Raw genomic sequence first — 27,733 nt, 5'->3', positions numbered from 1 at the left:
TTTCTGCTTTGGTGCTGTACTTCTGACATCTTTGACAACGCGGGCATGTTCTCATTGATCCTTTGTGTTTTGAATGAGTGTTTGGAATTTAATAAAATGATAATGTCAAGAAAGAAAACTACACGTCACATGGTGTGACTATTCCAGATGCGTGCATGGCAGCAACGCAAACGGCCCAAGATTAGCACAATGCATTTTGTACAAAATAATGTGACAGTAAGCCTCCATTGTTGCGTCCTGGTAGTCTGGTTGCAGTAACTTTAATCTTGCCCTGCAAGGTTTTGGCTCAAAGCAGGCATCACTTTTTCTTGGCTCCAAATTAGTTCTGGAGCTGAGATGTTAATATGGGTATGAGAACTTTGATAGGGATCTGTGTATAAGCCCAATACAATATTTTATACAGAGGATAGAATGAACTTTAAAAGTCCATGTACAGCACACACAAAACAACAACAACCAAAAGTCATCTTTAAATGTGCACGGGCTCAGATAGATCTTGTCTGCTTGACAAGAGGTGGGAGGTCTGTATAAGGGCTGTCTGTCTGCTGACACAGTTAGTCTCAGTTTGGACTCTGCAAGAGGAGCACGTCAGCCAACGCGTTACAAGTACGCCACACGACAAGGCGCAAAGCTTGCCCAGCACAAGAGTCCTACCTGTGGAGTGAAACTGAATGTAAGAGAAGAATCGCTTTGCTTCAATGTGTGTGAAAGAGGATTTGTTTCCCATTGTCAAACACATACCAGATGACCATCCTTGTGCAAACCCTGATTCAGAGCAAGGCTAAGGTAGGTGAGAACTTCTCGCTTCTGTTGAAATTCATTTGCCACCTCTTGCATGTGCTTTGATTACCTGTACTTGCACCTTTGTTGCAGACATCCTACACTGCGTGTCATCCGCTCCTGCACTTGCAGCATGCAAGTTAAATTATGAATTGTATTTGATTGCGTTATTGTCATTCCTAAATGTGGTTTGTCCTTAACAATACACACAAAACGAAAAGAAAATATAACTTGTCACTGGCCCTAGGTGGCATGAGAACCAATTTCATGCATCTCAGATGTTGGCCAGGCTTCAAATCATTTCTGTCTTGAAATCATTTCAGTTCTGTGCTTGTCTGCCACCCATTTGGATCTTATTGTGGAGAAGGCAGAATCAAATGTGCTGCTCGTGTGACAGAAAACATTTGAGCCTCGACTGTGTGTGAGGCACATCTGCTTATCACCGTATTTTTCTCATAAACTCGAGTGAAATAAAGTCCATCTGCCGCCCATTTCACAGTTACACTTGCCAAAATGCTTTGGTAGCAGCCATAATCCAGTATGAGGAAACCATTTTTTTTCCACTTCACATTTTCTGAGCCGATGACGTTGATTTACAACACCAAAGTCATCCACGGTCCCTTTTATGTTGAGGTCATGCACTATTAAACATCACTCACTGGCAAGTTTCCAGTGAGGGGCATGTCAAATCAACTCCTCGCTTGCAATATTTCATTGTAATTTAAGGTATCCCTTCCATGTCAAAATAGATATGAGAATATGAGAAGAATGAGAAGATGGAGGTGTACTCTTACTGCAATTCTTTGCAAGTTAGAAGAATGTACACAATGATTTGCCTTTAATTGTATTTAGCCCCTTTGAACCGCACTCTACATTGAAATAACCTTTTTGTTGTATTTACACAATTTTATTTCATCAAGTGGCTGTTTCTCGATACATTTTTTTAAAGTAAAATTATCCTTTTGACTTATCATTTCTTTTCTGTCTCTAGTCTTTTGTTGATTTCACTCAATTTAAATAGGCTACTTGTTTTTTTTATAATAAAATTACATTAAAGAATGTTTCTAGATTTCATTTCACACGGTTACATTTTTAGATGAGGTATAAATAAAAGTCTTTTTTGACTTGACATTAAATGCTGTCCTCAACATTCATCAAGTGCATTTTTATCATGATTCAATTTGGTACCTGCTCTCACAATCTTTTGGGACTTTTACTTTATGCTTGAATGCGTACTATGCATGGCTCTATGTTTTGTTTGTTTTTTAGTTTATTGAAGCTAGGTAACACTCTGTGGACAGCAAAAACCTTAAGATTTTTGGGCAATTCTCTCTTCTTCTTCCGTTGCTGTTAATATAGTATATAGCCTATAGACACATGAGACGTCAACACAAAGAAAACGGGACACTGTACATATGTAATGTCACTCCCGCAGTCGGGAATGTGAAGTAGAAGACGCTGAAGATGTTTTGCTTCCTAGGTATGTATTTAACTTTGTGTTCTTGCCTTTACAGTATATATTTGACTCCTGCCGAGGACGCTGCAGCTGTTGTATGCCATTTTGATTCTATCTTGCAGAAAGTGGCCACACAATCGTGTGATGTGATAAGCAAACAGAACCCAAGCAATTCTGTTTTGTTAAATTAATGAAAATATGACTTAGGTTTTATTGTTGCCTGTAGCGGTTTTCCTGGTACATTACGTGACCTTTGTAAGAGCTACTTCTTGGGTGTTGAGTAATGTGAAGGACAATCAATTTTATACACACTTCTAAAAGAACAAACTTGCTCAGATGACTTTAAATACGATGTGATAGTTCCTCTTGAATGCTATTCATTTGTGTGAATAAAACTGATCGTGTTGCTGATTTCATACAGTCATGATGAACAATAAATTAACAAAGTTGGAAACAGGTATACTTGCCTGTGGGTATCACCTTGGTGATCTCTGTGTGAAGCCTGTGCTGACCTAAATGGAATTCTGTCAACAAGAGCAGGGGTGGTCCTGGAGAAATGTTCATCTTTGAAAATTTAGACTCATTCAAGTTAACTTTAAAGAATGCTTGGCTTGAGATATCCTGGAAAACAAACTTGGAGCACGCTGAACATGGCTATAATAATGTGAGGTACTAGTTGTAAATGTGGATGGCACGCAAGATGGTTTACTGGTTAGCACGCCCACCTCACGGTACAATGGTCTAGGGTTCAAATCCGAGCTTTGGCCTTACAGTGTGGCTGCATGGGTATTATCCAGGTACTCCCTCATTCCGAAAACATGCATGGTAGATTCATGACACCTTAAATTGTCCCAAGGTGTGATTGTGAGTGTAAATAGTTATTTTTCTATGAGTGTCCTGCGATTGCCTGGACACCAGTTCAGGGTCGGATAGACTGCAGCATGCCCGCGACCCTCGTGAGGATAAGCTTCTCGGATACTGGAAGGATGGTGAGCTCTAAAGCATCACTGGGTCCTTTGAAAGATGCTACTGTATAACTCTCAACTTTTGTTTTTACTGCAAAGGTACATAGGCCTCTTGTTCACAGTATCATGCTTTGTAAGCATAGTGTAGTCCCGTGCAGAAGCATATATGGTCGAGCTTGATGACAAAAAAAAAAGTCACCAGCCACAGCGTTACACTGTATAACATGCACAATATGATAAAACCCTGTAGCGCTGAAACAAAATATATGGTATGAGTTATGTCAAAGTTGATAATCAAGCATTCAATGAAACCATAATGCATGTCAAAAACCAAGTCTGATGGCAGGGTAGCGCATCTCATTGCTCACGCAGGCAAAACACTTACTGCTTATCAACTACTACACAATGCAAAATCACGGATGACATCTCTATGCTGCATGCAGCCCATCGGGAGCATATCCCTCCATCATTTTTCTGTAAACCGCTTCCCCTGCTCATGAACCCTCCAAGGTTATTCTCACTTTATGTGATGTATTGATGGTTACATCGATAGGATACTACAATTCATTCCCATGGCACATACCTCGCTGAACAATATGTTTATTCTATATGATCTTTGTAAAGGCAGATACAATACATATAAATTAAGAACACGGAAAAAGCAGAAATCCTATCCAATAATTTGAGAATAAATACAATTTCACAAAGGTCTGTTGAATAACCGGATGGGTGAAAAATAACGCAAATTGGACCAAAAATTGACCGATCCACCACTTGGGTAAATTTGACCAAATTATCTGGGCTGCTTTGGACAAAACATTTCCTCAAGTTGTTTTTTTTTGTTTTGTTTTGTTTTTTTTTTCAAAACGATCCAATTATTTTTCGAGTCATTCAGCAAAAGTACTTATAGACTTCCAATATAAAGTCGTCCAGGAAACATTTTGGAGTATAAATTTGACAAAGGCCTCCTCATATGCTCAGAATTTTGACTCGTTATCTCACGACATGTTTCACTGGGAATTATACAAACACAACTTCCTTTCCATGAACTCCCACGTAATTCAGTTTACCAAATTCTCTTCAAACACATGAGCACAATGGCGTTATTGATGGCATGCAAACAGTCATTTTCTGTCTGCATGCTTTTCTGTCCAATTCTCAGAATAGAATTACCACATATCCACTCATAGATAGACAATTAATTTGTCAGCATCTGGAAATAAAGGTAATTTGATGTGCAAAATATTTTACATAAAGTAAGCGTATGAATAAAATGTATCAATTGAGTTGAATTATTATTATTTTTTTATTATTATTATTATTATTATTATTATTATTATTATTATTATTATTATTATTATTATTATTATTATTATTATTATTATTATTCCATCCATCCATCCATCCATTTTCTGATCCGCTTTATCCTCACAAGGTTCATGAAACAAACAAATACAAATAATCAAAAATACATTTTATATCACACGTACTGACTCAAACAATGTGAGAACACCAGTTGTTGCGGCTTAGAAGAGACGGCATTTCAATCCCGCTTCCCGGTAATGTAGTTAGGTTCAAAGGACGACAACAACAAAAAAGAGATGTCGTGACCACGTAGTCACATGTTTAACTACTTTTAGAACTATTTCACTTCAGACGTCAGGCAATGAGCAATCTCAAAAGCTCTGAGGAGTATCGGGGCCGACACAGTAATAAAGTTGATTGCGTTTTGAGAGGTTGGACACAGTCTTATTCAGCTAGCAACAGACGTAGGATCCGGCCAAACCTACTCAGCACACTTAATGTGCACTATTTTCATGCCACTTGATGTCATAAAACTGCGATCAATCTTCAAAGTTGATGTGAACATCTCTACTTATGTCAACGTCCACCACCCACTGCAAATTATTAGAATAAACAGCCCCAATATTTTGAATTTTATGATCATAACGTGCATGATCATGCTTCCTGTCCAAAAAAATCCAAACTATTGTGGTGATCTTTCTAATAATTTGGGAGGTTCACTGATTCTAATACACCGAAAAACATACTTGATGTTCAAGTGACACTTGGCATGGGGTGAATCTTCGCCGGTGGTTTGTTGCAATGCAAGCACATAAGCACAAAGTTCAATGTCTGTGTTGCGCTGTACTTTTTGTCCACAAAAGAAGCACAGGTACAACATTGAAAAGCTCACCTTTGCAAACAAGGTCTCTCAGACTAATTCTTCTGTGATCCTCATCACGGGTTAGTGCTCGGAAACCACTGTCACAGCAATGCTCTCTCCTCATCTGGGCTGCCAGATCATAGACACAAACAGATTCAACTTCCCAAGTCGTAAAAGATACAACCTACAGGACATTTTTTACAGTAATTCACACACATAATAATTTCTCTATGAGAGCTCCTTAGGATAACAGGAATAGCAATAAATCAAACAGAGAAAGGAGAGGGAGAAGGTAGACAGTGACACCCCCACCAAATCATGTTCCGATGAACAAACAAACAATACATGATTTCGAGGCTAATATGGAAACAAACAAACAACATGCACACAACTCAGTGGCCTTGAGATTATCGACCATAAAAGGCATATCTGATGCAAACAACAATTGGCTGGTTCCTAAGACAAGTCAATTATTTTTTGCTCTGGCCAGGAGGAACAATTCTTTCCCATTGATTTCCACTTGCTCACTTAAAACATGAGCCGTTAAACTAGACCATCAGTGCCTTCCACAGTTTCAGCCAACAAGGGTCGCGGGACGTGCTGGAGCCTATCCCAGCCGTCTTCGAGCAGTAGGCGGGGGACACCCTGAATCGGTGACCAGCCAATCGCTGGGCACACATACAACCAGTTGCGCTCGTACTCATACCCAGGGACAATTTGGTGTCTTCTATCAACCTGCCACGCAAGTTTTTGGAATGTGGGAGGAAACCGGAGTACCCGTACCCTGCACCTCTGCACTGTGAGGCCGACGCGCTTACCAGTCGACCACCAGGCCGCCCATGAAAACGTCTCATTTAAAATTGCAATGACATACATGCCACTAACAGCTGTCAGTCATGTCAACTGACGCATTAAGTGTGTTCTTTCTTTGTTCAGAAAAAGCCCCAACCCCCAGCCATCCACCCCCAAAAAATGGACCAGCACCTAAGATGGTGGGTAGCGAGCAGTCAGGACTGTCTGTTCTCCAAAAGGAAATTGATGTAATGAATTTGTTGAATGACACTACGGTTGCTAATCAGTTAGCAGTTTTGCAGTTAGTATACTTTCCAGTGTTTCCACTTTTGTTTGGATCACTCTTTAAAGACTGTACAGTATACCACGTGGTGTGCGCCACGTCCAGCCTCTCGTCATTAGTACGAGGGCACTATCTTCCTTTTGGCCAGTGCCGATAATCCAATCGAAGGATGACTTAGGTCCAGTCACATTAATGCGGCAAGACCAAAAATTCTGACGAGACAGAATTTCGTCATCGCAGCTGTGAAGCATCCCAGATGCCTCACGACCAATTGTTGAGTATGTCTCACTACAAGGCCCATGACAGGTCAAGACAACTCAAAATCGGCTACGGGACACTACGTTTGTCTGCGACACATCTGCTGGCTCAAAATCAGGATACATTCATGTTGTGTGGTGTCGGCATAACTCTTGTAGTTGGAAGTCTGTTTCTAGGACCTTCCACACATCAGCAGCAGGTGATAAGGTTTCAAAAAGATGTGATCAGTGAAGTGCCGTACACTTCATGGGAATGTCAGATTTTCCAACCGGGTTAAAATCTTTTGTGTAGGCATGTTTTATTTGGAGTTTATTGTCAGATTTGAATCCAGGTAAACCGCTGATTGATTTGCTCATTATCAGTAATTCTGCTAAAATGAAAATGAACTCCATCCAACACAGCAGCAAACTTTTGCCAAAATACAAATAGAATCGCTCCGTGTATTCAGTAAGGCATAATTCAACGCAAACATCCAAACGGAGTACATGCATGTTCATTAATAAATCAAAGTCTCCCCAGTCAACAACTTCTGGCACAAGCAAACAAATGATATACAGTAGAAGCGATAAATTACACAGAGAAATCTAAATGCTTTTGATAAAGAAGTGAAGAAGTCACACTGTTTTTATTTCACTTGTGCATCATTGTATTTCATACGGTGTTTTCCAATTTTTTCATGGGACTTTGCTGGCAGTCTGATTCTTGGAAGAATATTTCCACCCGCTTGTAGCAAAGAAGGGCCACGTGCTGCATGGTCACGAGATGTGGGTCTTGACCGAAACAACACAATCTCGGATTCTTTCTTTTTCTTCTGTCTACCTACATTCTTGCTGCTGGAGGCTGTAAATTTCCCCAGTGTGGGACAAATAAAGGATATCTTATCTTATCTTGTCTTGTCTTGTCTTGTCTTGTCTTGTCTTGTCTTGTCTTGTCTTGTCTTGTCTTGTCTTGTCTTGTCTTGTCTTGTCTTGTCTTGTCTTGTCTTGTCTTGTCTTGTCTTGTCTTATACAAGCGGATGAAATTAGTTTAGTTTACAGTGTGTCCGAGCTATCCCTCAGAGATAGGGCGAGAAGTTCGATCATTCCAGAAAGACTCAAAGTCAAGCTGTGGCTCCTCCACCATGATAGGATTCAGCTGAGGTGGTTCGGGCATCTGCCTCCTGGATGCCCCCATGGTGAGGTGTTCAGTACATGGCAGGAGGGCCCGGGGACGACCAAGGGCACATTGGAGAGACTATGTCTCTCGGTTGGCCTGGGAATGCCTCGGCATCCTTCCAGAAGAGTTGAGAATCGTGGCTGGGAGAGGGTAATCTGGCTTTCCCTGCTGAAGCTGCTGCCTGCGTGACCCGACCGCAGATTGATAGCTCACAGTCTCTGAATGTTTTCATGAATTATCTTAGAACTAGTTTTTCTCTTTAATGTTCTACTCACGGGCTTCACAGTGTACAACATCGCCGATTTCTTCTCTCCAGTTTGTGACCACTTGCCTGATAGCCCTGAGCAATCATATCAGGCTATCACTATCTTACAGCAAATAATTCACAGTTGCCTTTTCTCTTTTCCCTTTCTGGCTTTGAGTGAGACTAATATTTTTTCCACGCCTTCCATCTACTTGCATTGTCTAATTATAATCACATCTGCATGCTGCTCATTGCTGCCAGGCTTGTTTTTATTGGCATTCCGATACCTTTCGAATTCCGCACAAATTATCTTTAAAAAATTGTCACTATTTGAGTGATTTTTTTCATTAAGACTGATGAAGCGTTAAGCATAATTTCAGCTGCTCTCAATGTTCCTGCGAGCTGGACTACTTGAATCATGGGAACCACAATGTCACACATAAAATGTCACATTTCCTATTTCAAGTGGCTATTTTAATTTTTGTCATACTTCCTGTTGAAGTGCTTTCATACATTCCCACACAAGTGCATAGCAGTTTGCAATATGCAATGTTTGAAAATGTGCTGACAGATGGTGACTTTAAAATGGGCTTTTGTCAGTTGCAGGTAAAGTGTTTGTGTGTGCTTATGTTCCTGAGCTTCCCACTGTCCATGGCTGAGGTCCCTGGACCCTGTAGACACTCCATTACTAAGGACCACCTGCTTACACTCAAACATCTGGTAGGTGTTTTCAGAGGTTTTAAAGTCAAGGGAAATTTTGCAATAGGGCACCAGGGCCCAAAGCACAGGGGGTCTTCTTGGGCTTGTGCAAAATTTTGAAGAATCAGCGTCAGTACACTACACGTGTGTGTGTATATATAAACTATATATATATATATATATATATATATATATATATATATATATATATATATATTAGCGCTGTCAGTAATGCGCGTTTTTGTTGGCATTAATTTAAATTAATTTTAACTGGATTAAATTTTTTCTCGTGAGATTAACGCGGCACGCGTCACTCGCGGATGTTACGGTGCTCTACAAATACACCAGAAACAAAGCAACAAGCGCGCTGCAGAAGTCCACGCCCATGTCTGTTTTGCCAGCCATGGCAGCGCAAGACACCGAAAACAGATACTTAAAGAGTTTATGAATGGAAAGTTTACTTTTAAAAAGTTGCCAGATTGCTCCACTGACAAGACCAAAGTTACCTGTTCCCTCTCTATATATATCATACGGGTACACAATGTATGCCACTGACTTGTTTGGAACTATTTTGTGTGGAAGGTTACAGTGTTCTGAACTTCTCTGTGTTCATCTGACAGTGACAGCGCGCTGTAGTGGTAGCGACCTAGCAAAAATAAAACGTCTCCAGTGTTGTCATCGAACCAAGTGTAGTCATCCAAAATGAGGTCTACACAAAACCGTAGAGAGACTTCCGCGCAAGAAGGACCAACACAATCAACATTGCCCGACTGTGTTAGGGGGAGTGAAACTCCCCTCTTTCAGAATGGTCGGCAGCACAGGGGAAGTGCTTGCGCTTGTTTGTACGGCCGGCAGTTTTGAATACAGCTGCACATAACGAGCACTGGTGTCTCGTTATTCTCCAACAAACATACAGAAACAGACTGCTGTGTTCAAAGCAAACTTGAGAAAAATGAAGTATGCAACCATGGTTTAAATCCACTATATGCTGAGTACTAGTTTACCCTAAATGTGCACTTTATAATGTTATATTGCTCTGTTTTGATTTCATTAAAAAAGCTGTTAATGCAGCTGTTGTGTGACAAAATATTTTTTTCACTGCTGTTGATGGACAGTAATATTGTGTGAGAGATTATGTGTGAACAACTGCTCCAAGTGAAAAATGTGTATGTAAAATTGAATATTGAAATTGTTATTTCAGTAAATATTTACATTTGGCACAGCTCAGTTGGTAAGTCATCGGTTTGGGAGACGTGGTTCGAATCCCGCTTGGGGCAAAAAATGAGCACATAACACCATCCAGTGTGGGTCCTTGGGCAAGATCCTTCACGCTAATGCCTACCTCATACAATGATGAGAGACAATAAAATGAATGACATGCCGGCTCAGACGTCGCCCGGCCAAACAAGGTCTGCGTCAGGTGCTGGGGAACCAGAGCACCTTGATGAAAAATGGGCTACTGGAACAAAGCGGAGATGGGCGAGATGTGATAACATGGCCCTGTTGGAATGCTACTACTCAAGCAACCCTAGTCAGAGGGGTTACATGCAGAGAATGTGGGCTAAATGGTTACTTCGAAACCTACAGTCACGGTTGACCACGAAACAACTAGTAGCTCAGTGTTCCAACATCCACAAACGGCAACTGCTGTCACAACTTGAGATTGATGATGTACAACGCAGGTTCCATGGTGAAGGGCCACAGGCTGCCAGATCAGAGGAGGAGGTCAAACCAGAGATTGTGAGGCAAGCCCCAATGACTGCAGATGATGAGATTGGGAGGCCAGCCCCAATGAAGGAAATACTGAGCGAGGCAGCAACTGACCTGAAAGCTAAGATCATGGCGAAAATGAAAGCTGGGCAACCTAGAAACCGATTGCAACGGCTATGTGAAGTACCACATGAAAGTCTCATGGAAAGTGTGAATGCAGCACTGAGGGCGATACCTACCATAATGATCACGGAAACCAATGAGCTGATATACGCTTCAGCATCAGTGATCCTAGAGACTCTTGGCTATAAGAGCAACCATGGAAGCCATCAGATACGTTACCCACCATGGAAAAGACTGCTGGAGGCTAAGATCAAGGCGGCTCGGAAAGATGTGAGTCAATTGATGGAGGAGAGGTGTGATGAAAAGGCCGATACCCGAGAGGTACATCCAGATGACCATACCTGAAGCACTCGAAACTGCCAAACAAAGGCTCCAAGCCTTATCCAGCCGCCTAAAGCGGTACAAGAAAGAAAATGAGGCCAGACGAATAAACAGGCTGTTCGCAACACAACCTGCGAAAGTGTACGCTCAGTGGCAGGGTCCTAACAACACCCACCAAGACTGGAAACTGAAAGATACTGGAAACGTCTCTCTCTCTCTCTCTCTCTCTCTCTCTCTCTCTCTCTCTCTCTCTCTCTCTCTCTCTCTCTCTCTCTCTCTCTCTCTCTCTCTCTCTCTCTATATATATATATATATATATATATATATATATAAAAATCCTCATCTCACCCCTCGGGTGGTGTCCGTCCCTCATTCAGCTCGGGTCCTCTACCAGAGGCCAGGAAGCTTGAGATTTCTGCGCAGTATCCTTGCTGTTCCCAGCACTGCACATTTCTGGACTGAGATGTCCGATGTTGTTCCAGGGATCTGTTGCAACCACTCATCTAGTTTGGGGGTCACTGCCCCGAGTGCTCCGACCACCACAGGCACGACTGTCACCTTTACCTTCCAGGCTCTCTCCAGCTCCTCTCTGAGCCCTTGGTATTTCTCGAGTTTCTCATGTTCCTTCTTCCTGATGTTTCCATCACTTGGGACCGCTACATCCACTACAACGGCTTTCCTCTGCCCTTTATCTATGATCATGATATCTGGTTGGTTCGCCATTACCATCTTGTCAGTCTGGATCTGGAAGTCCCACAGGATCTTCTCTCTGTCATTCTCCACCACCTTCGGAGGTGTTTCCCATTTTGACCTTGGGCTTTCCAGTCCATACTCCGCACAGATGTTTCGGTAGACTATGCCAGCCACCTGGTTATGGCGTTCCGTGTGGGCTTTCCCTGCCAGCATCTTACACCCTGCAGTTATGTGTTGGATCGTCTCAGGTGCCTCTTTGCACAACCTACACCTTGGGTCTTGTCTGGTGTGGTATATCTGGGCCTTGATGGCTCTGGTGCTCAAGGCCTGTTCCTGAGCAGCCAGGATGAGTGCCTCTGTGCTGTCCTTCAGGCCAGCCCTCTCCAGCCACTGATAGGACTTCTTGAGATCAGCCACTTCAGTTATGGTCCGGTGGTACATCCCGTGTAGGGGCTTGTCCTCCCATGATGGTCCCTCTTCCAGCGCCTCATCTTCTGTTCCCCATTGTCTGAGACATTCTCTGAGTACGTCATCCGTTGGAGCCTTCTCCTTGATGTATTCATGGAGCTTGGATGTTTCATCCTGGACAGTGGCTCTCACACTCACTAGTCCCCGCCCTCCTTCCTTTCGGCTTGCGTACAGTCTCAGGGTGCTGGATTTGGGATGGAACCCTCCATGCATGGTTAGGAGCTTTCGGGTCTTAACGTCCCTGGTCTGAATCTCTTCCTTTGGCCACCTTATTATTCCTGCAGGGTATCTGATCACTGGCAGGGCATTGCTGTGTATTGCCCGGGTCTTATTCTTGCCATTGAGCTGGCTTCTTAGGACTTGCCTCACTCGCTGGAGGTATTTGGCCGTAGCCGCTTTCCTTGTTGCCAGTTCGAGGTTGCCATTGGCTTGTGGTATACCAAGGTACTTGTAGCTGTCCTCAATGTCTGCTATTGTTCCTTCTGGGAGTGAGACCCCTTCAGTGCGGACTACCTTTCCTCTCTGAGTCACCATCCGACTACATTTCCCAAGCCCGAATGACATCCCGATGTCGCTGCTGTAGATCCTGGTTGTGTGGATCAGGGAATCTATGTCCCTTTCGCTCTTAGCATACAGCTTTATGTCATCCATGTAGAGGAGGTGACTGATTGTAGCTCCGTTTCTGAGGCGGTATCCATAGCCTGTCTTCGTGATTACTTGGCTTAGGGGGTTCAGTCCTATGCAGAACAGCAGTGGGGAGAGTGCATCACCTTGGTATATGCCACATTTGATGGACACTTGGGTAAGTGGCTTGCCATTGGCTTCAAGTGTGGTTTTCCACATCCTCATCGAGTTCGCAACGAAGGCTCTTAGGGTCCTGTTCACCTTATACAACTCCAAGCATTCAGTGATCCATGTATGTGGCATCGAGTCATCGGCTTTCTTGTAATCAATCCAAGCTGTGCACAGGTTGGTACATCGGGACCTGCAGTCGTGTGTGACTGTTCTGTCAACCAGGAGTTGATGTTTGGCTCCTCTAGTATCTCTACCAATGCCCTTCTGTGCTTCGCTCATGTATTGATCCATGTGTCCACTTATCTTAGGCGCAATGATGCCTGACATGAGCTTCCATGTTGTGGAGAGACAGGTTATTGGCCGATAGTTGGATGGAACTGCACCCTTCATGATCCTTCATGATCAGGATCGTTCGCCCTTCGGTTAGCCATTCTGGGTGAGTCCCATCCCTCAGCATCTGGTTCATTTGTACTGCTCGGCGCTCATGGAGTGCTGTGAGTTTCTTTAGCCAGGAGGTGTGGACCATGTCCGGGCCTGTGCTGTCCAGTTCTTCATATCTGAGACTCTTTCCTGTATGTCTGCCACTGTTATGGTAACTGGGTTCTGTTCAGGGAGGTTGCTGTGCTCCTCTCTCAGGGTCACCAGCCATTGTGCACTGCTGTTATGTGCAACCTCCTTCTCCCATATGCCATTCCAGTACCTTTCAGTTTCCAGTCTTGGTGGGTCAGCTCGGTTGTTAGGACCTGCCACTGAGCGTACACTTTCTCAGGTTGTGTTGCGAACAGCCTGTTTATTCGTCTGGCCTCATTCTCTTTCGTGTACCGCTTTACGCGACTGGACAAGGCTTGGAGCCTTTGTTTGGCAGTTTCGAGTGCTTCAGGTATGGTCATCTGGATGTACCTCTCTGGGCCTCCGTCAATTGACTCACATCTTTCCGGGCCGCCTTGATCTTAGACTCTAACCGTCTTTTCCATGGTGGGTAACGTATCTCATGGCTTCCATGGTTGCTCTTATAGCCCAGAGTCTCCAGGGTCACTGATGCTGAAGCGTATATCAGCTCATTGGTTTCTGTGATCGTTACGGTAGGGATCTTCTATGAGACTTTCAGATGGTACTTCACATAGCCGTTGTAATCGGTTTCTAGGTTGCCCGGCTTTCATTCTCGCCATGATCTTAGCTTTCAGGTCAGTTGCTGCCTCGCTCAGCATTTCATTCATTGGGGCTGGCCACCCAATCTCATCATCTGCATTCATTGGGGCTTGCCTCCCAATCTCTTGTATGACCTCCTCCTCTGATCTGGCAGCCTGGGGCCCTTCGCCATGGAACCTGCGTTGTACCTCATCAATCTCAAGTTGTGACAGCAGTTGCCGTTTGTGGATGTTGGAACACTGAGCTACTAGTTGTTTCGTGGTCAACCGTGACTGTGGGTTTCGAAGTAACCATTTAGCCCACATTCTCTGCATGTAACCCCTCTGACTAGGGTTGCTTGAGTAGGAGCATTCCAACAGAGCCATGTTATCGCCTCTCGCCCATCTCCGCTTTGTTCCAGTAGCCCATTTTTCATCAAGGTGCTCTGGTTCCCCAGCACCTGACGCAGACCTTGTTTGGGCGGGACGTCTGAGCCGGCATGTCATTCGTTTTATTGTCTCTCATCATTGTATGAGGTAGGCATTAGCGGGAAGGATCTTGCCCAAGGACCCACACTGGATGGTGTTATGTGCTCATTTTTGCCCCAAGCGGGATTCGAACCACCGTCTCCCGTATGCCAAACCGATGCCTTACCAACTGAGCTATCCAGCCGCGCTATATATATATATATATGTATATATATATATATATATATATAACTATAACTCTATAACTCGGTGGTGGCCTCGGCCATCCATTATGGCATTGTCTGCTGGTCAGGCAGCATCTCGGCACGGGACAGAAAGAGACTGGAGCGACTGGTCAGGAAGGCCAGTTCTGTTCTGGGTTGCTCCCTTGACACTCTGGAGGAGGTGGGCAACAGAAGGATGCTAACTAAGCTAAAAGCTATGATGGCCAGTCCCTCCCACCCCTCCAGCCCGCCCTGACAGCACTTGGTAGCTCCTTCAGCCAGAGACTGTTACACCCGCGCTGCAAGAAGGAGAGATACCGACGCTCGTTCCTACCGACTGCTGTCAGGCTGATGAATAAAAAATAACAATCATAATAATAATAATAATTCTAAATAGTACTGTGATTTATCCATTTGTGTTCATATTGTATTTAATTGAAAGATGGTTGTTGTTTTTTTTTTCTCTTTCTCCTTTCTACATACATTCTTGCTGCTGGAGGCTGTAAATTTCCCCATTGTGGGACGAATAAAGGATATCTTATCTTATCTTATCTTATCTTATCTTATCTTATCTTATCTTATCTTAATATATATATAGATAGATAGATAGATAGATAGATAGATAGATAGATAGATAGATAGATAGATAGATAGATAGATAGATAGATAGATAGATAGATAGATAGATAGATAGATAGATAGATAGATAGATAGATAGATAGATAGATAGATAGATAGATAGATAGATAGATAGATAGATAGATAGATAGATAGATAGATAGATAGATGGATAGATAGATAGATAAAATGATAAGCTGTCCACTGTAGTGACTACAGTAACCGCTGTCCCTAAAAGCTTTAACATTAATTTGTAAGTACATTTTGCTGTGAAAGTCCAATCATGATCAAACTAAGGCCATTTAAGGATACCTACATTCACCTTGCATAAATGATAAATGGTTCATTCGACCAGACTCATTGGTAGGTAGTAGCATATCTTGTGGTCGTGGCACACGCAGCCAAACCCACAAATGCCACAAACCTCTGAATCTGAAACACCGCTTAAAAGTGCAGCAGCAACACTCTGATCTTTGTATTAAGAACAGTGTTTTACGCACAGAGTGAATCAGGTGACAGCTACACTCGTTATAGTAGTAATTTCAGAAATTTTAAAAAAAGGGGGCGGGGGGAACAAATAATTAAATCACTAGAAAAGAGATAAATAATATAGTTAAATGAAGAAACGGAAATAATGTAAAGAAGTTTTTTCTCTTTGTTGTTGACTAATAAATAAATCCCCGCCAACCCGGAAATTCATGTGACTCAGCGTCAGTGTGTGGAACTCGAGGCATCTGGTTTTAATAGAATGCTTTTGAAATCATTAACACATCCAAGCTGTTTGCAGATAATAAATTTTCGGGGTCAAATGTCAACTGCTTAGGTCAATATTAAACAACTCTTTTTGAACAATGGTTATTTGTTATTATTGATAATATTGTTGCCTATTGTCATTTAAAAATCAAATTAATCATACAAGGGTGATGGTACTTTTTCTACAAACTATTTTTGTATTGTGAGGAGTGGGGCTGTGCTTTTTTTTTCAAGCCGCAGCTTGAATACTTTAAATGTGAGAAAAAAACATGCTTCTTTCTCTATTTTCTTTGTACAGATGGATAACCAATTGAGAAGCGGGTGTTCGATAACCTACACATTCATCGAACAAAAATCTCTGGTAAGGTACCTTTTAATTTTATGTGGCAGTTTCTTAATGGTTTGAAGTATTCATGAACAGATTTGAAGACATATGGGCACTTGACCAACTCATCATAACATTACATGATTGGTCAATTAATATTTTTTTGGAACGATTAATGCGAGATGAGATAGTGTATTATTCACAATGAAGCACCAAATTCTGATGAAGAAAAGACAGGCAGTTTAGCTCCACGGAAGGCTTCATTCATTTTATTTGCGGCAACATTTTCAACACACGGTTACGTCCATGTTGGGTTCAATGAGGCACAGCTGTAAGGGATGGGCCAGCCAGGCCGCCTTCTCAGCCAGGGTGGTCTGCATCTCACACCTGAGGCTCACCTGCAGCTCATTAGCTTGGTAGAGCTGGGATAAGTTGGCTCCCTAGCCATCTTCAGTGTATGTTTGTGCCGCAATCACTTGCAGTGAGCTCTGGTTTGCCTCTTATGGACTGTTCTCAGCCTGTGGATTCTTTGTGTTCCCCATTGGACTTTCGGTGAGATTCAATTTGGATTTTTCCTGGAGTAGATTTCTTTTGTTTCAAGTTTGGAGCCTGAAAGGAACAGTTTGCCTGTTTACCAACCTCGGCAGAAAGTGTGGTTGTCCTCCAAGGATCTTCTGCTTCTGTCCAGTGCCAAGAAACAGAATCCCTGTTTTTTTGGACTCTTTGAAATCCAGAAGATGCTCAGTCCTGCAGAGGTGCACCTGAAGCTCCCTGGCCCCATGAAGATCCATTCTATTTTTCATGTGTCCTGGGTCAAGCCAGTCTCCTACAGCCCCCTGATCATCTATCCCCACCTCAGCCTCCCCTTGCGATTGCGGACGGGCACCCCCATTGGAAGGTCCGTCAACTGATGAGCATGCGGCGCCGGGGACGAGGGTTCCACTATTTGGTTGACTGGGAGGGCTTGATAATTTCTTAGTCTCGGTTGATGTGTTCTGTACTTCAGCACTGGTCGGATGACAAAGTTTATTAAATCCAGCATTGTCTATGCGTGTGTAGCTCGCAAACGAACACCGTTGTCTGCTGCACTTTCTGATCCACACGTTCTCCAAAGTGTATTTTGTGTTGTGAAAAGAACATCCGTCACTGCATCTTTCACATCAAAAGTGGAATCTCACTCACCAGACTTAATATCAGTATTAAGTCACAGTGTTGGCAATCCTACAGATGCATTACATTTAGTGTAGCTGCGAGTGTGTGTATATCATTGTGCATTCAAACCCAACATCCCACGTGACAGTTGCCTAGTGATGTGGTCAATGAACATCGTGGACAGCTTTTTTATTTTTCAAATTGTTATTAAAGTTATTGAATGGACATGAAAAATAAGTTTGACAAATTAGTTATAGACAAAATATTAACTTTTTATGGCTGAAAATGGCATACATATGTGAAGTATCGCTGCTACTTCCACTGAACCTCTTAAATTTAAATGCTATAAATCAAAAATGAATATTTGAACATGTCATTTTTGCAAAGAAACACAAGTTAGACAAGTTAAACACAAGATACTCACTATTACTATTCAGGAAGTAACGAATGACTTTACTCTGAAATAAATATCAGTGTTAAATTATGCACCAAAAAAATAATAGTAGAGCTCAACTTCCTATCGAGGATATCACGGTGTTCTTTTGTTATTCTCTACTATGGTGCAAAATTATTCGCGATCTAATCAACAATCTATGAGGTGCAGCCAACTAGCGCACTCCATTTGGTCTTGATTGCTTCAAGAAGAAATAATAATGCAAATTTTTATCCAGTGGACAGAACGTTTTTACGCTCACTTCAATGATTATGGCCATCCTTTATTGTAATAGTCCACCTTCCTGACCACACTTTCTGATTTCCCACATGCAGAGCAAGTGTTGCTTCGTGAAAGCTGCCTTACCTTGGATATTGGAGCTCCTCACCACCCACTTCAAATATAACAGGGGTTCAGTCAACTACAGCTATGTTCAGTCTTTGAGGGCACTCATCCTCAACATCTACTCGCAGAAATGTGTTCCTCAGATCAACGAGGAAGTTGAGGTGGGTGTGTTGTACATCATTAAAAACATACGTCGCAAAACGGCTATGTCGAAACTGACAGAACCTATGTTTCTTGAAACCCATTGCAGGACAAGCCCGAGAGCTTTGAAGTGCTTTACAGAGGGGCCCCTGCAGAAGCACTGCAGAGAGCTTTGAGGGTGCTGTCTGTTTATTTGGAGCTGGTAACGATGAGTGATGCACCAGTGGACTGGAGTTGCCAGTATGAATACTCAAAGTTCTTTGAATCGAGCACGGCGCAAGCTCAAGTGTCCCCCACACAAGGCTGCACAGGTGGGATCATCAATCTGTTGAGGGGGTTCTCTGATGTTACTTGGAGCCTCAGAGGTCACAGATTGTGTGTAATCTTCTACAGACAGTTATGTTACGAGGTCAGTGAAGGCCTCTCAGAGAAGACCACTGAGAGACCTGTACAAGCTCGGCTTCATCATCACCTCCATCTTCGGAGCACTACTGCTCATATTTACTCTCTTCTGTCTAATCACACAAAAGGTACCGGTGCATCCATTTTGTTAATTCCCAAATAAGTTGTACCGCTAAAATCCCGAACGTGATTGCGTGTGCCTTGGCATCTTGGTTGTGCCCTCTGACAAAGGCCCATTGAGGAATGCAGAAGAATAATTATACACTGCATTCCAAGTGAAAAACTTGTTCTTAGTGATGGCTCATTTAAGATGATGTGACCGTCCTATACTACAGCAAAGCTGTGGTCCTCAAGTGACTGAGGTACCGTACTTTGACCCTTTGTAAAGCGAGATCATTTGAATTTAATCACAGTGTAAATGCATTTGCATGCCTTGAATTAGATAAAAAAATGTAAGAGAAGCTGTGGAATGTTTAAAAGGCCCTGCGATTGGCTGTGAACCAGTCTACACGTCTGGGAAAGGCTCCAGCATACCGGCGACACAATTTAAGATAAGGGGCTTGGATAATGGATGAATGGATGGATGGATAGAATGTTGTAAAATCAAAGAAAAACTGCAGCTGCAGTCAATTTATATGAGGTATAAGCAGATACATTATACAAGAATCCTAACAACACATAATAACTCAGGATGTTGTTCATGTTAAAATACGCACACAACTGCATTGAGGTGAAATGTATGATCTTGCCAGTAAATGTACACAAAGTCCTCTAAAACACTTTATGGTCTTGGCTAGTACGCTGCAGATCTGTTCAATTTGTCAAGCGAGATAAACTCTTGCACTCGCTGTTATTATTCCATAGAGACAAATCAGTCTTCTACATCTGTGTTCTGTCTTGTGGTGTTGTTTTTGGCAGGCATTTTAGGATTCGTCTCAGTCTTTTGGACAAAAATACAGATTAGTCCTAGTCACGTGTTAGTCATCTCTATATGTGATAGTTTGACACTAGTTTCAGTCAATAAAAACTCAATGGTTTTAGTCTCGTTTTTTTGTAATCAATAATAATTTATACTTATTGAATACAAGTTTATAATAAGTGTCATCGTTTTGATAAAATAGTTGGCCTTAACTATAAAGCAAGCAAAACAAAAATCCGATCACCTATTAATCACATGTCTGGCACTCACCCTTTACTTGGGCTTATTGATCTTTCTCTCAAGCAGTGTCCAAAAATATATTAAAAAATATATAAGTAAAGTAAAGAAAGTAAAGAAAATTCATTGTGGGAAATCTAGACTTTGAAATGTGAATGTTATAGGGTTGCAAAGGTTGTAAATGGGGTACGTTGAAACAAGGTTCAGTATGTGTTTGAAGACACTTGTTGAAAAAATGTGCGAAGAGAATTATGTCGTACTGAATTGTGGAGAAACAGTGTGAAACAGTTTTATCGTATCTGTGTTTCTGATTTTTTGAGGGAGGGGTCTTGGGGGTGGGCAACATGGCTTCCCAGTGATGTATGCAGATGACAGCATGAGGCTATGATCTTCCACTGTGCTGTTCAAGACAGATGAATCAATATACATTAGAGCTTGATAAAACAATCTGCATAAAATGACAAAACATATCTACTCTGTTTATTGTTGGCCCATTTTAAATTGCTAACATTAGCTACACTAAAAGAAATTTTAAGTTGCAAGATAAAGTAGTATCTGGTTTTCAGGTCAACAGTGGTTGACAGTTGAAAAACTAAGCGGGGCGCCGTGTAAGAGCATTCAGCGGCCCTGAATGTCGAATGTCGAAAGCAGAGACAATCGAAATCTTGCAGGTTTGTTAACAGCACGCTTGTCTGTGGTGTGTCAACTTTATTTGTATTTTTGCTTGACATAACTTGATGTCAAACGTACATGTAGCGGCAACTTAGTATCCTTTTGTCGCTACGTCAGCAGGACATGTAGGTTTTTGACTCGTGCTTTTCTTCGACGGGCTTTTCCTTTCCACGGCGACGACAAGGAATACACGAGGCCGCCATCGTTGATCCCCCAAAAAATGAATTGCTTTATTTTCTTGAACACAAATTAAGGCTTTATCAAATGGATTAATAAAACTTCTACAATACACTTAAACGAAATACGAAATCAGTTCACATGAAGTACGGAATAAGCAAACACGAATTACAGTCAAAAAAAGGTGTTGCTCCATGCCCTACTGTTTTCCTAATGATGCTTACATAAATCTAGCCTCTTAACAGACTAAAAACAGGACAACCAATGGAGCCCAGATACTTCCATGTTCTTAATAAATTTGTTCTAAATAAAATATCAAATATAAACCAAACTCCTTGCATCTATTAAATTCTAATTATTCAAAAAGCTACATCTATAATTTAACCAAATTTTCCTTATGGCTCTAACAGTGCATATTTCAACACAGCGATTCCTGACCAGTGTGCCAGGGCACATTAGGGTCCCATGAGAGCTCTTAAATTGTGCCTTGGGAAATTTCACTCACCGGTAATTGGTCAAAAAAAATTGAAGAAATCATGTATATTGATTCATCTACCTACGTCAAAAACCTATAGTGAAAGTCAGAACAAAAAAAAAGATTTTTTTTTTAGACAGCAGAAAAAATATAAGAGACATGTGTATCCACTTTTCATGACGTTTTTGTTTGGTGGTGTGTTGTGAGATTTTTCGGATTTAAAATATGTGTCTTAGCTTTAGTGAAGGTTGGGAATCACTGTTCTAAAGCATTATATACCGTAATTGTTCTGTCAAATGTACCATATTTCTACCATATTCCCCATGAACTCACGTGGATTTCAGTTCAAGCCTTCCCTGTACTGTAGTCATATTGGAATAAAACTAATCACTTTCAAAAGGCTAATAATATATGTCACAGAAATGGGCAACTGGCGGCCAACCCCCACACTCTGAGTAGCCACTTGATTATGGGGGGTGGAATGCCCAGCGGTCGACTGGTTAGCATGTCGACCTCACAGTGAATGTTCTCCCTCTGCTGAGTGGCTTTTCTCCGGGTACTCCGGTTTCCTCCCACATTCCAAAAACATGCGTGGCAGGTTAATGGAACATTCAAAATTATCCCTAGGTGTGAGTTTGAGCCCGTCTGGTTGTTCATCTATGTGTGCCCTGCGATTGGTTGGCCACCAGTTGAGGGTGTCCCTCGCCGACTGGGATTGGCTCCAGCATGCACTGCGACCCTTGTGAGGATAAGCAGACCAGAAAATGGTTGGATAGATTTACAGAAGTAAATGAAACGGTTTTGTATGATAGCTTAGATTCAAAGATATATTCTGTATGGTAAGGTAAAAAGTGAACTCAACATGACATGATTCATGCTTATATGATTATGGCCAAAAGCTCAGCGTACAGGTTCGTACATGGATCTGATTACATGCGTTTACGTGATCCTATTATCTTTGGCTGTGTGACTGATGTTCCCATAGAGTGTTCATCGAGTGAGTGCTTCCAGTCTTGTGCGCAAACATGGTCAGATTTCACCAGGCTGAGCTATGATATGCATTTCATCGCATATTGCTGGCCAAGAACGAGTTCCTGCCTTTAACTTACAGCAAGTAACGCTAATGACTCAGTTAAATGTGAGCTCTGACCATCAGTACCCTGAAAACATTCTGGTCGCCTTGGTATGAACACTTTGCTGGAAGCAAGTCCAGAACAGCATGAAAACCCCTACATATGGATCACTTTAGAACCTATATCAAGCTAAAGTCTTACTAACTTTTCCCATTGATATTCTTCTGCAACGTATGTCAAAATTGTGAAGTTCAGAACGTGGAATCTGTGAGACTTCTAAAAGTAGATTTACTTTGGCCGTGACCGTCCCAAACCACAACCGGAACCCACCAGGCAATACTTTGCTTTACCAAGAGGCTACAAGACAAGACAAAATAGTTTGAACATCACCAGCCTGTGATCATCTTCAGTAACCTTGTTAGGGGCAAATTGTGCTTGTCTGTTTATGTTTTATGTTTATGGCTTAACTAATGAATCGACACTAGTAAATATTTTTGCTCCCAGCTGCAACGTATGTAATTGCCGTTATTCCAACTCATAAAAGGGTGTGAACGCGTGTACGGTCACATATGTTGAATTTTGCTTGCCCTCGCAAAATGAGTTGTACAGTTTGCAAGTAACATCACTGATGAAAAAGTTGTTCAATGCCTCATCTTGGTCTGTTTTATTTTTATATCACAAAAAAACTGGCATTTGAACAGGGCTTTGTAAACTTTACCACTGACTGTATGTCTGCATTTTATGAGAGCTGGGCCTCTGCAGTGTATTTTTACTGCAATCAACTCATGATGTCCCTTTCTTTGAAAAACAGAGGACCCACACCTGTCACAGATTGGGATCTTATATGATTTCTAGGTAAGACCACATTGCATATTTTTTTTAAATTAAAACACCTTTCTTCTGGTAATCCCGATACAAGTTGTTGTCATTTCATTCCAAGCAGAAACCAAAGAGGCACAGAGATGGAGCTACAATAATGTGAGTATACTTGGAAATTAAATTTCCATGCAAAACCTTTTGCTAAGGTGGGGGGGGGGCAGTTTTACAATTTCATGTCAAATTGATGAGATCACAGACATTTCTGGGGCATTTTTGAAGTTGGTCAATCTTGGAGAACTGGGCAAACTGGTTGATTCCTGTGATGAAGTTGTTGGAATGATAGTTGGGACATCTTCCAGTGTGTCATACATGCATAGAGCATGTTCCCACAGGTGTCAAATACAGGTCCAGATAGTAAAAACACTGCCACAGTTTGGCGTGTAATTTCCCTTACTTTCCGGTTGAGGAGGACGCGTGGCAAAAGCCAAAGTCATGTGAAAGGAGGGTATTGACCTTCTGCACCTGGATCTGACACCTCTGTATGTTGTTCAATTTTCTTCCTGTTTGTCTTTAGGCTTAAACCTGTCAGGGTGGACGAATCATCTTTCATCTTTCCTTCTCCACTCAATTGTGGGGTTTTCCTCACCACCTCCATAAATCATCTCTTTGATCTTCTTTGCTTCCTACTTATGGCTCCATTTCCATCTTCCTTCCACCGCTACAGTGAAAATCCTCTACAACAAAATCATGTTTGCAGCAAGAAATTTTTCACAACAGGGGACTTTTCACTGTAGCAAATTTTATCTCAGACGTAAACACAAACACACACCAAAAACTTATATGTGTACTTTTGATTTTTATTCCAATTGTGCATAAGTATGAGCATACACTTATTTGACACTTCATATAGCCAGCGTAGAAAGGAAAAAAAGGGAAAGAAATTTACGATCAGCATTTACTTTCACTTACATCAATTTCTTGCATAATATATTTTATTTTGCTTCCTCCATCTTTCATTTGTATTACTTTTATCCTGTCCAAAGGTCCATTTTGTCGCCATTTTAGCAATGTAACGCTCGTGCTGCGTCTGAAACAAATACTTCATGTACGACTGCGCATGTGTAAACCAGTATGGTGGTTGCTGTTGCCGTTTCAGAATGAAGCAGTAGAGAGCAGCAGAATGAAGCACGCTGTGGCATGCTGAGGTTGGATTAGACTTTTGCAGAAGGGTTGTTTTCGTTGCGAGGCGACAGCAGAGAAAAAGATTTCATATAACGGAACAGGGGGACTTTTTGTTGTAGGGGGAGCAGAAAAGTGGGAATGGCTTTCATGCATGAAAAATAAATTCACATTAGGGGGTATTTTCACCCATGTAGGTTTCGTTGTAGAGGAGTTTCACTGTATAACTGATTCATTGCTCCTTTGTATTAGTCATTTTTCGACTGACTTTTTTGATTGATTCACTTTGAACCTTGCTCATATCAAACAGGAATTTACCACTGACCAACCCTGATTCCAAAAGCAGTAGGCGATTCATTGCTTTGTTGCCATTCAAATACTACTGAATGTTTCATGATGCCAAAGCATTTGTTGTTATGCCCCGACTTTCATGCAACGGCGCAAAGTTTGGTTTTCACAATAAATTTCAACTTTTGGAGATTAGTTTTGTTTGTGCCAAAGTTGGCTGTTTTGGTAGCAGTAAACTGCAAGCCATCTCAATTTCAACAGGCTTGTGAAATTTCAGTTTAAGGAGATTTTTTTTCTATTTCCTTTGACTGGACTAGTTTGGGGTCAGTGATTCATGACTCTAAAATAATGACTGACATAATTTTCCACATGGGAAGTCTTTCAAGTCAGTCTAAACCCCAGGCTGTTTTAGCTGTGTAAACATAGAAGATGGGGCTCACCAATCTTCTTGAAACCGGGGGCCTACTTCTTTGGCACTGATTAACGTGTGCAATTTCTCTCAAACTACCTTTAAGTAGAAGCTATTATTAAAGATAAATGAAATTCATCAATGGAAGAAGATTGATCATGTTAATCATTTTCACAGTGATGATCATGAACAAGGTAGAAAACAGATAAATATTGTTTGTAACATATTTACATTTTCAAATGAACACGGCCACAAGGTCACACAGTCCTGTTAGCCCGCTGGCTTATCATGTGGTCCTTGGATGTGAACCGATATAATCAATCTGGACTCTTTTGGTTGTCAAAACACAAACATCATTTGACACACACACAAAACAACAACGACTGCTTTAACTGAACTATTTTCTGGACATTTGGTGATTTTGTGGAGGGAAGACAAATGCATACAACAACAATGGGCACCAGACAATTTTCTTAATTCACTGTCATTTAGTTTCACCTCTTTGCTCCTATTAAACATAAAATAGCAACACAAAAAGTGGAGGGAGGATTAACAACCAAAATGTTTGTCGACTTGAAGATAATGGGAATGTTTGCACTTCACCATCCCACATTAAAGCCGAATTATACCTCCGGCATCTGTTGTTTTGGGACACCAGAAATGATTCAATCGTCAAGCACCAGACGGCACTAGATGATTAATCAGTGTGATCTGTGCCTGATGTGCATGTTTGTCTTTGTATGCGCAGTGTGGTGAGAATGCGGGGGCAGATCGAGCCATCACGGAGAACTGCATTTGAGCTACAAAGTCCGGGATTTCATTCCAGTCATTGGCCATGCTGATGAGTTTCATTGACGAGGAACAATGCCGATGGACCTTGTGTAGAAGAAATATTCTGTGTATATTATGTTTATGCATCCTATTACAAATACATTTCCAGTCCACTAAATATATTTCTCCACGACACGTAGACTCTGTGTTTATCGCCTAATCAATTGTTTGTATCGTTGTTCAAAAAGTTATTTATTAGTTTGATTCTATACAATTGCTGTATTAGAAATGCAAACCAGAATGTATATTTGAAATGACCACATTAGTCGTAACCTCATGATACGCCTGAAGCATTTTACAGCGTTATTCTCGTTTGACTTCACATTTTACGAGGAGTCCTGTTTAGCATGCCGCATTGTTTATCCATTTATGGGCACGGCGTGTTGAGCAAGGACAAACAATTCCTGTTGTATTGGAGAAAAACTATGCAGTATAATATACAATACACAATAGAATACATGCTGATCTATATAGCGCTTTCACAACAGCGGCAGCTGTAACAAAGCGCTTAACAAAACAGTTAAAATAAATAATAAACACAACACATAACATAAAACACGGACATTCATGCAGTTCTAACCACTTTTCCATCACACGCTTTGTTCTTTGAAGCAGTTTGAGATGAAAGAGGAGAGAATTAAAGTTTCCTTTAACCAGTGGATCAGAGACGTCATGCTCAAAATGTGCATACGTCAGCTACAAGCGAAGTTTCAAAGTCAACAAGAAGCTGTAGCATCCATTGACGAAAAAAGAGATTGGTTCACTTCTCCTGTCCCACGGAATATATAATCTGACCTACGACACTTCAGGCTGTTTCTCAACGAACAATCTGTCCCATAACATTGCTTTATTATCATCAAATTTCTTCCAAAAAAAATGTTTGTACACATTTTTTTTCTCTCGTTCCTTTTTTTCCAATTATAAAAACAGCTTCGTGACTACTCAGGCCCAAAGTAAATATTTTAACATCAGTCGTTTTAACAAATGCGTTTTGACGATAAAAGATTTATCCTTCAATTTAGATTGAATTTAAAAATGGATATTTACCTGCAGTTCCAAAAATGTTATTTGGAATTTACTTGATACAAACATGTACATTGGTAAAAACGTGATTATAATGTTTTAAACTGATTTTTAAAAAAAAAAATTCCGAGGAGAAAATTGGAAAATTGCCTCCGTTAATGACAAATCAATCATGTGCAACCGATGTACATGAACAAATTATGGCCTGTGACACAAAGCAGCTGCGTCTTGGTTAATGATGTACATAATGTCATAAAATAAAGCCAGCCAAAAAGAATCAACATTGGGATGCACTCAACTCCCTGGCGGCTGTACGCTTTTAAACAGCAGCCATGCCCTTGCCCGAAAGGCAATATCACTTTATTTATTTTTTGGCAGAGTGGCTTTATACAGGAAGATTAATTCGCTCATTGGCCATAATATGAGCTACACTGTCAAATTGGATGAAAAGCTGTATCAGAAATTCCACACTGACTTATTTACCAAACAGCCATCCATCCATTTTCAAATTCACTTCTCCTCACGAGGGTCACCGGGGTGCCGGAGCATATCCCAGCTGATTTCGGGCAGTGAGGACACCTTGAACTGGTTGCCAGCCAATCGCAAGGCGCACATAGATGAAGAACCATTCGCGCTCACATTCACACCTCGGGACAGTTTAGCGTGTTCCTGCCATGCATTGTGAGGCGGACATGCTAACCAAACAGTATGCATGAAACAGTACCACTTTGTAA

At 41.5% G+C, this 27,733-nt stretch overlaps 1 protein-coding gene and 1 long non-coding RNA gene across 10 annotated transcripts; one reads left to right on the top strand and one right to left on the bottom strand.

Annotated features, from left to right (window-relative positions):
- Positions 1–504: 504 nt before the first annotated feature.
- csf1b (colony stimulating factor 1b (macrophage)) lies at positions 505–26,315 on the top strand. 9 transcript variants are annotated; one of them, XM_052057560.1, is made up of 10 exons: positions 505–786; positions 3,155–3,225; positions 8,701–8,820; positions 16,398–16,460; positions 18,345–18,515; positions 18,605–18,806; positions 18,889–19,025; positions 23,262–23,305; positions 23,391–23,428; positions 25,894–26,315. In XM_052057560.1, the coding sequence occupies exons 2-9, from the start codon at positions 3,178–3,180 to the stop codon at positions 23,425–23,427; spliced, it is 822 nt and encodes a 273-aa protein (XP_051913520.1). In that variant the 5' UTR covers positions 505–786; positions 3,155–3,177; the 3' UTR covers position 23,428; positions 25,894–26,315. The 9 variants fall into 9 exon arrangements, with proteins under 9 accessions (XP_051913520.1, XP_051913528.1, XP_051913521.1 ...); XM_052057561.1 differs by having other exon boundaries at positions 507–786; positions 23,394–23,428; XM_052057567.1 differs by lacking the exon at positions 3,155–3,225 and having other exon boundaries at positions 508–790; positions 8,707–8,820.
- LOC127595789 (uncharacterized) lies at positions 20,706–21,457 on the bottom strand. Its single transcript, XR_007961328.1, has 2 exons — positions 21,328–21,457; positions 20,706–20,815 (listed from the first exon to the last, which is right to left on the bottom strand). It is a non-coding gene; the product is annotated as an uncharacterized LOC127595789 (long non-coding RNA).
- Positions 26,316–27,733: the final 1,418 nt, after the last annotated feature.

Source organism: Hippocampus zosterae, chromosome 2, assembly GCF_025434085.1.
Source record: "Hippocampus zosterae strain Florida chromosome 2, ASM2543408v3, whole genome shotgun sequence".
NCBI lineage: Eukaryota > Metazoa > Chordata > Actinopteri > Syngnathiformes > Syngnathidae > Hippocampus > Hippocampus zosterae.
This window is presented reverse-complemented; position numbering and strand designations above follow the sequence as displayed.

Coding starts and splice junctions, on each gene's coding strand:
- csf1b (XM_052057560.1), top strand. CDS start 3,178: ATGCCCGCGACCCTCGTGAGGATAAGCTTCTCGGATACTGGAAGGATG. Junction 16,461..18,344: donor TCATCGAACAAAAATCTCTG/GTAAGGTACCTT, acceptor TCCCACATGCAG/AGCAAGTGTTGCTTCGTGAA. Junction 19,026..23,261: donor TCTGTCTAATCACACAAAAG/GTACCGGTGCAT, acceptor TTTGAAAAACAG/AGGACCCACACCTGTCACAG.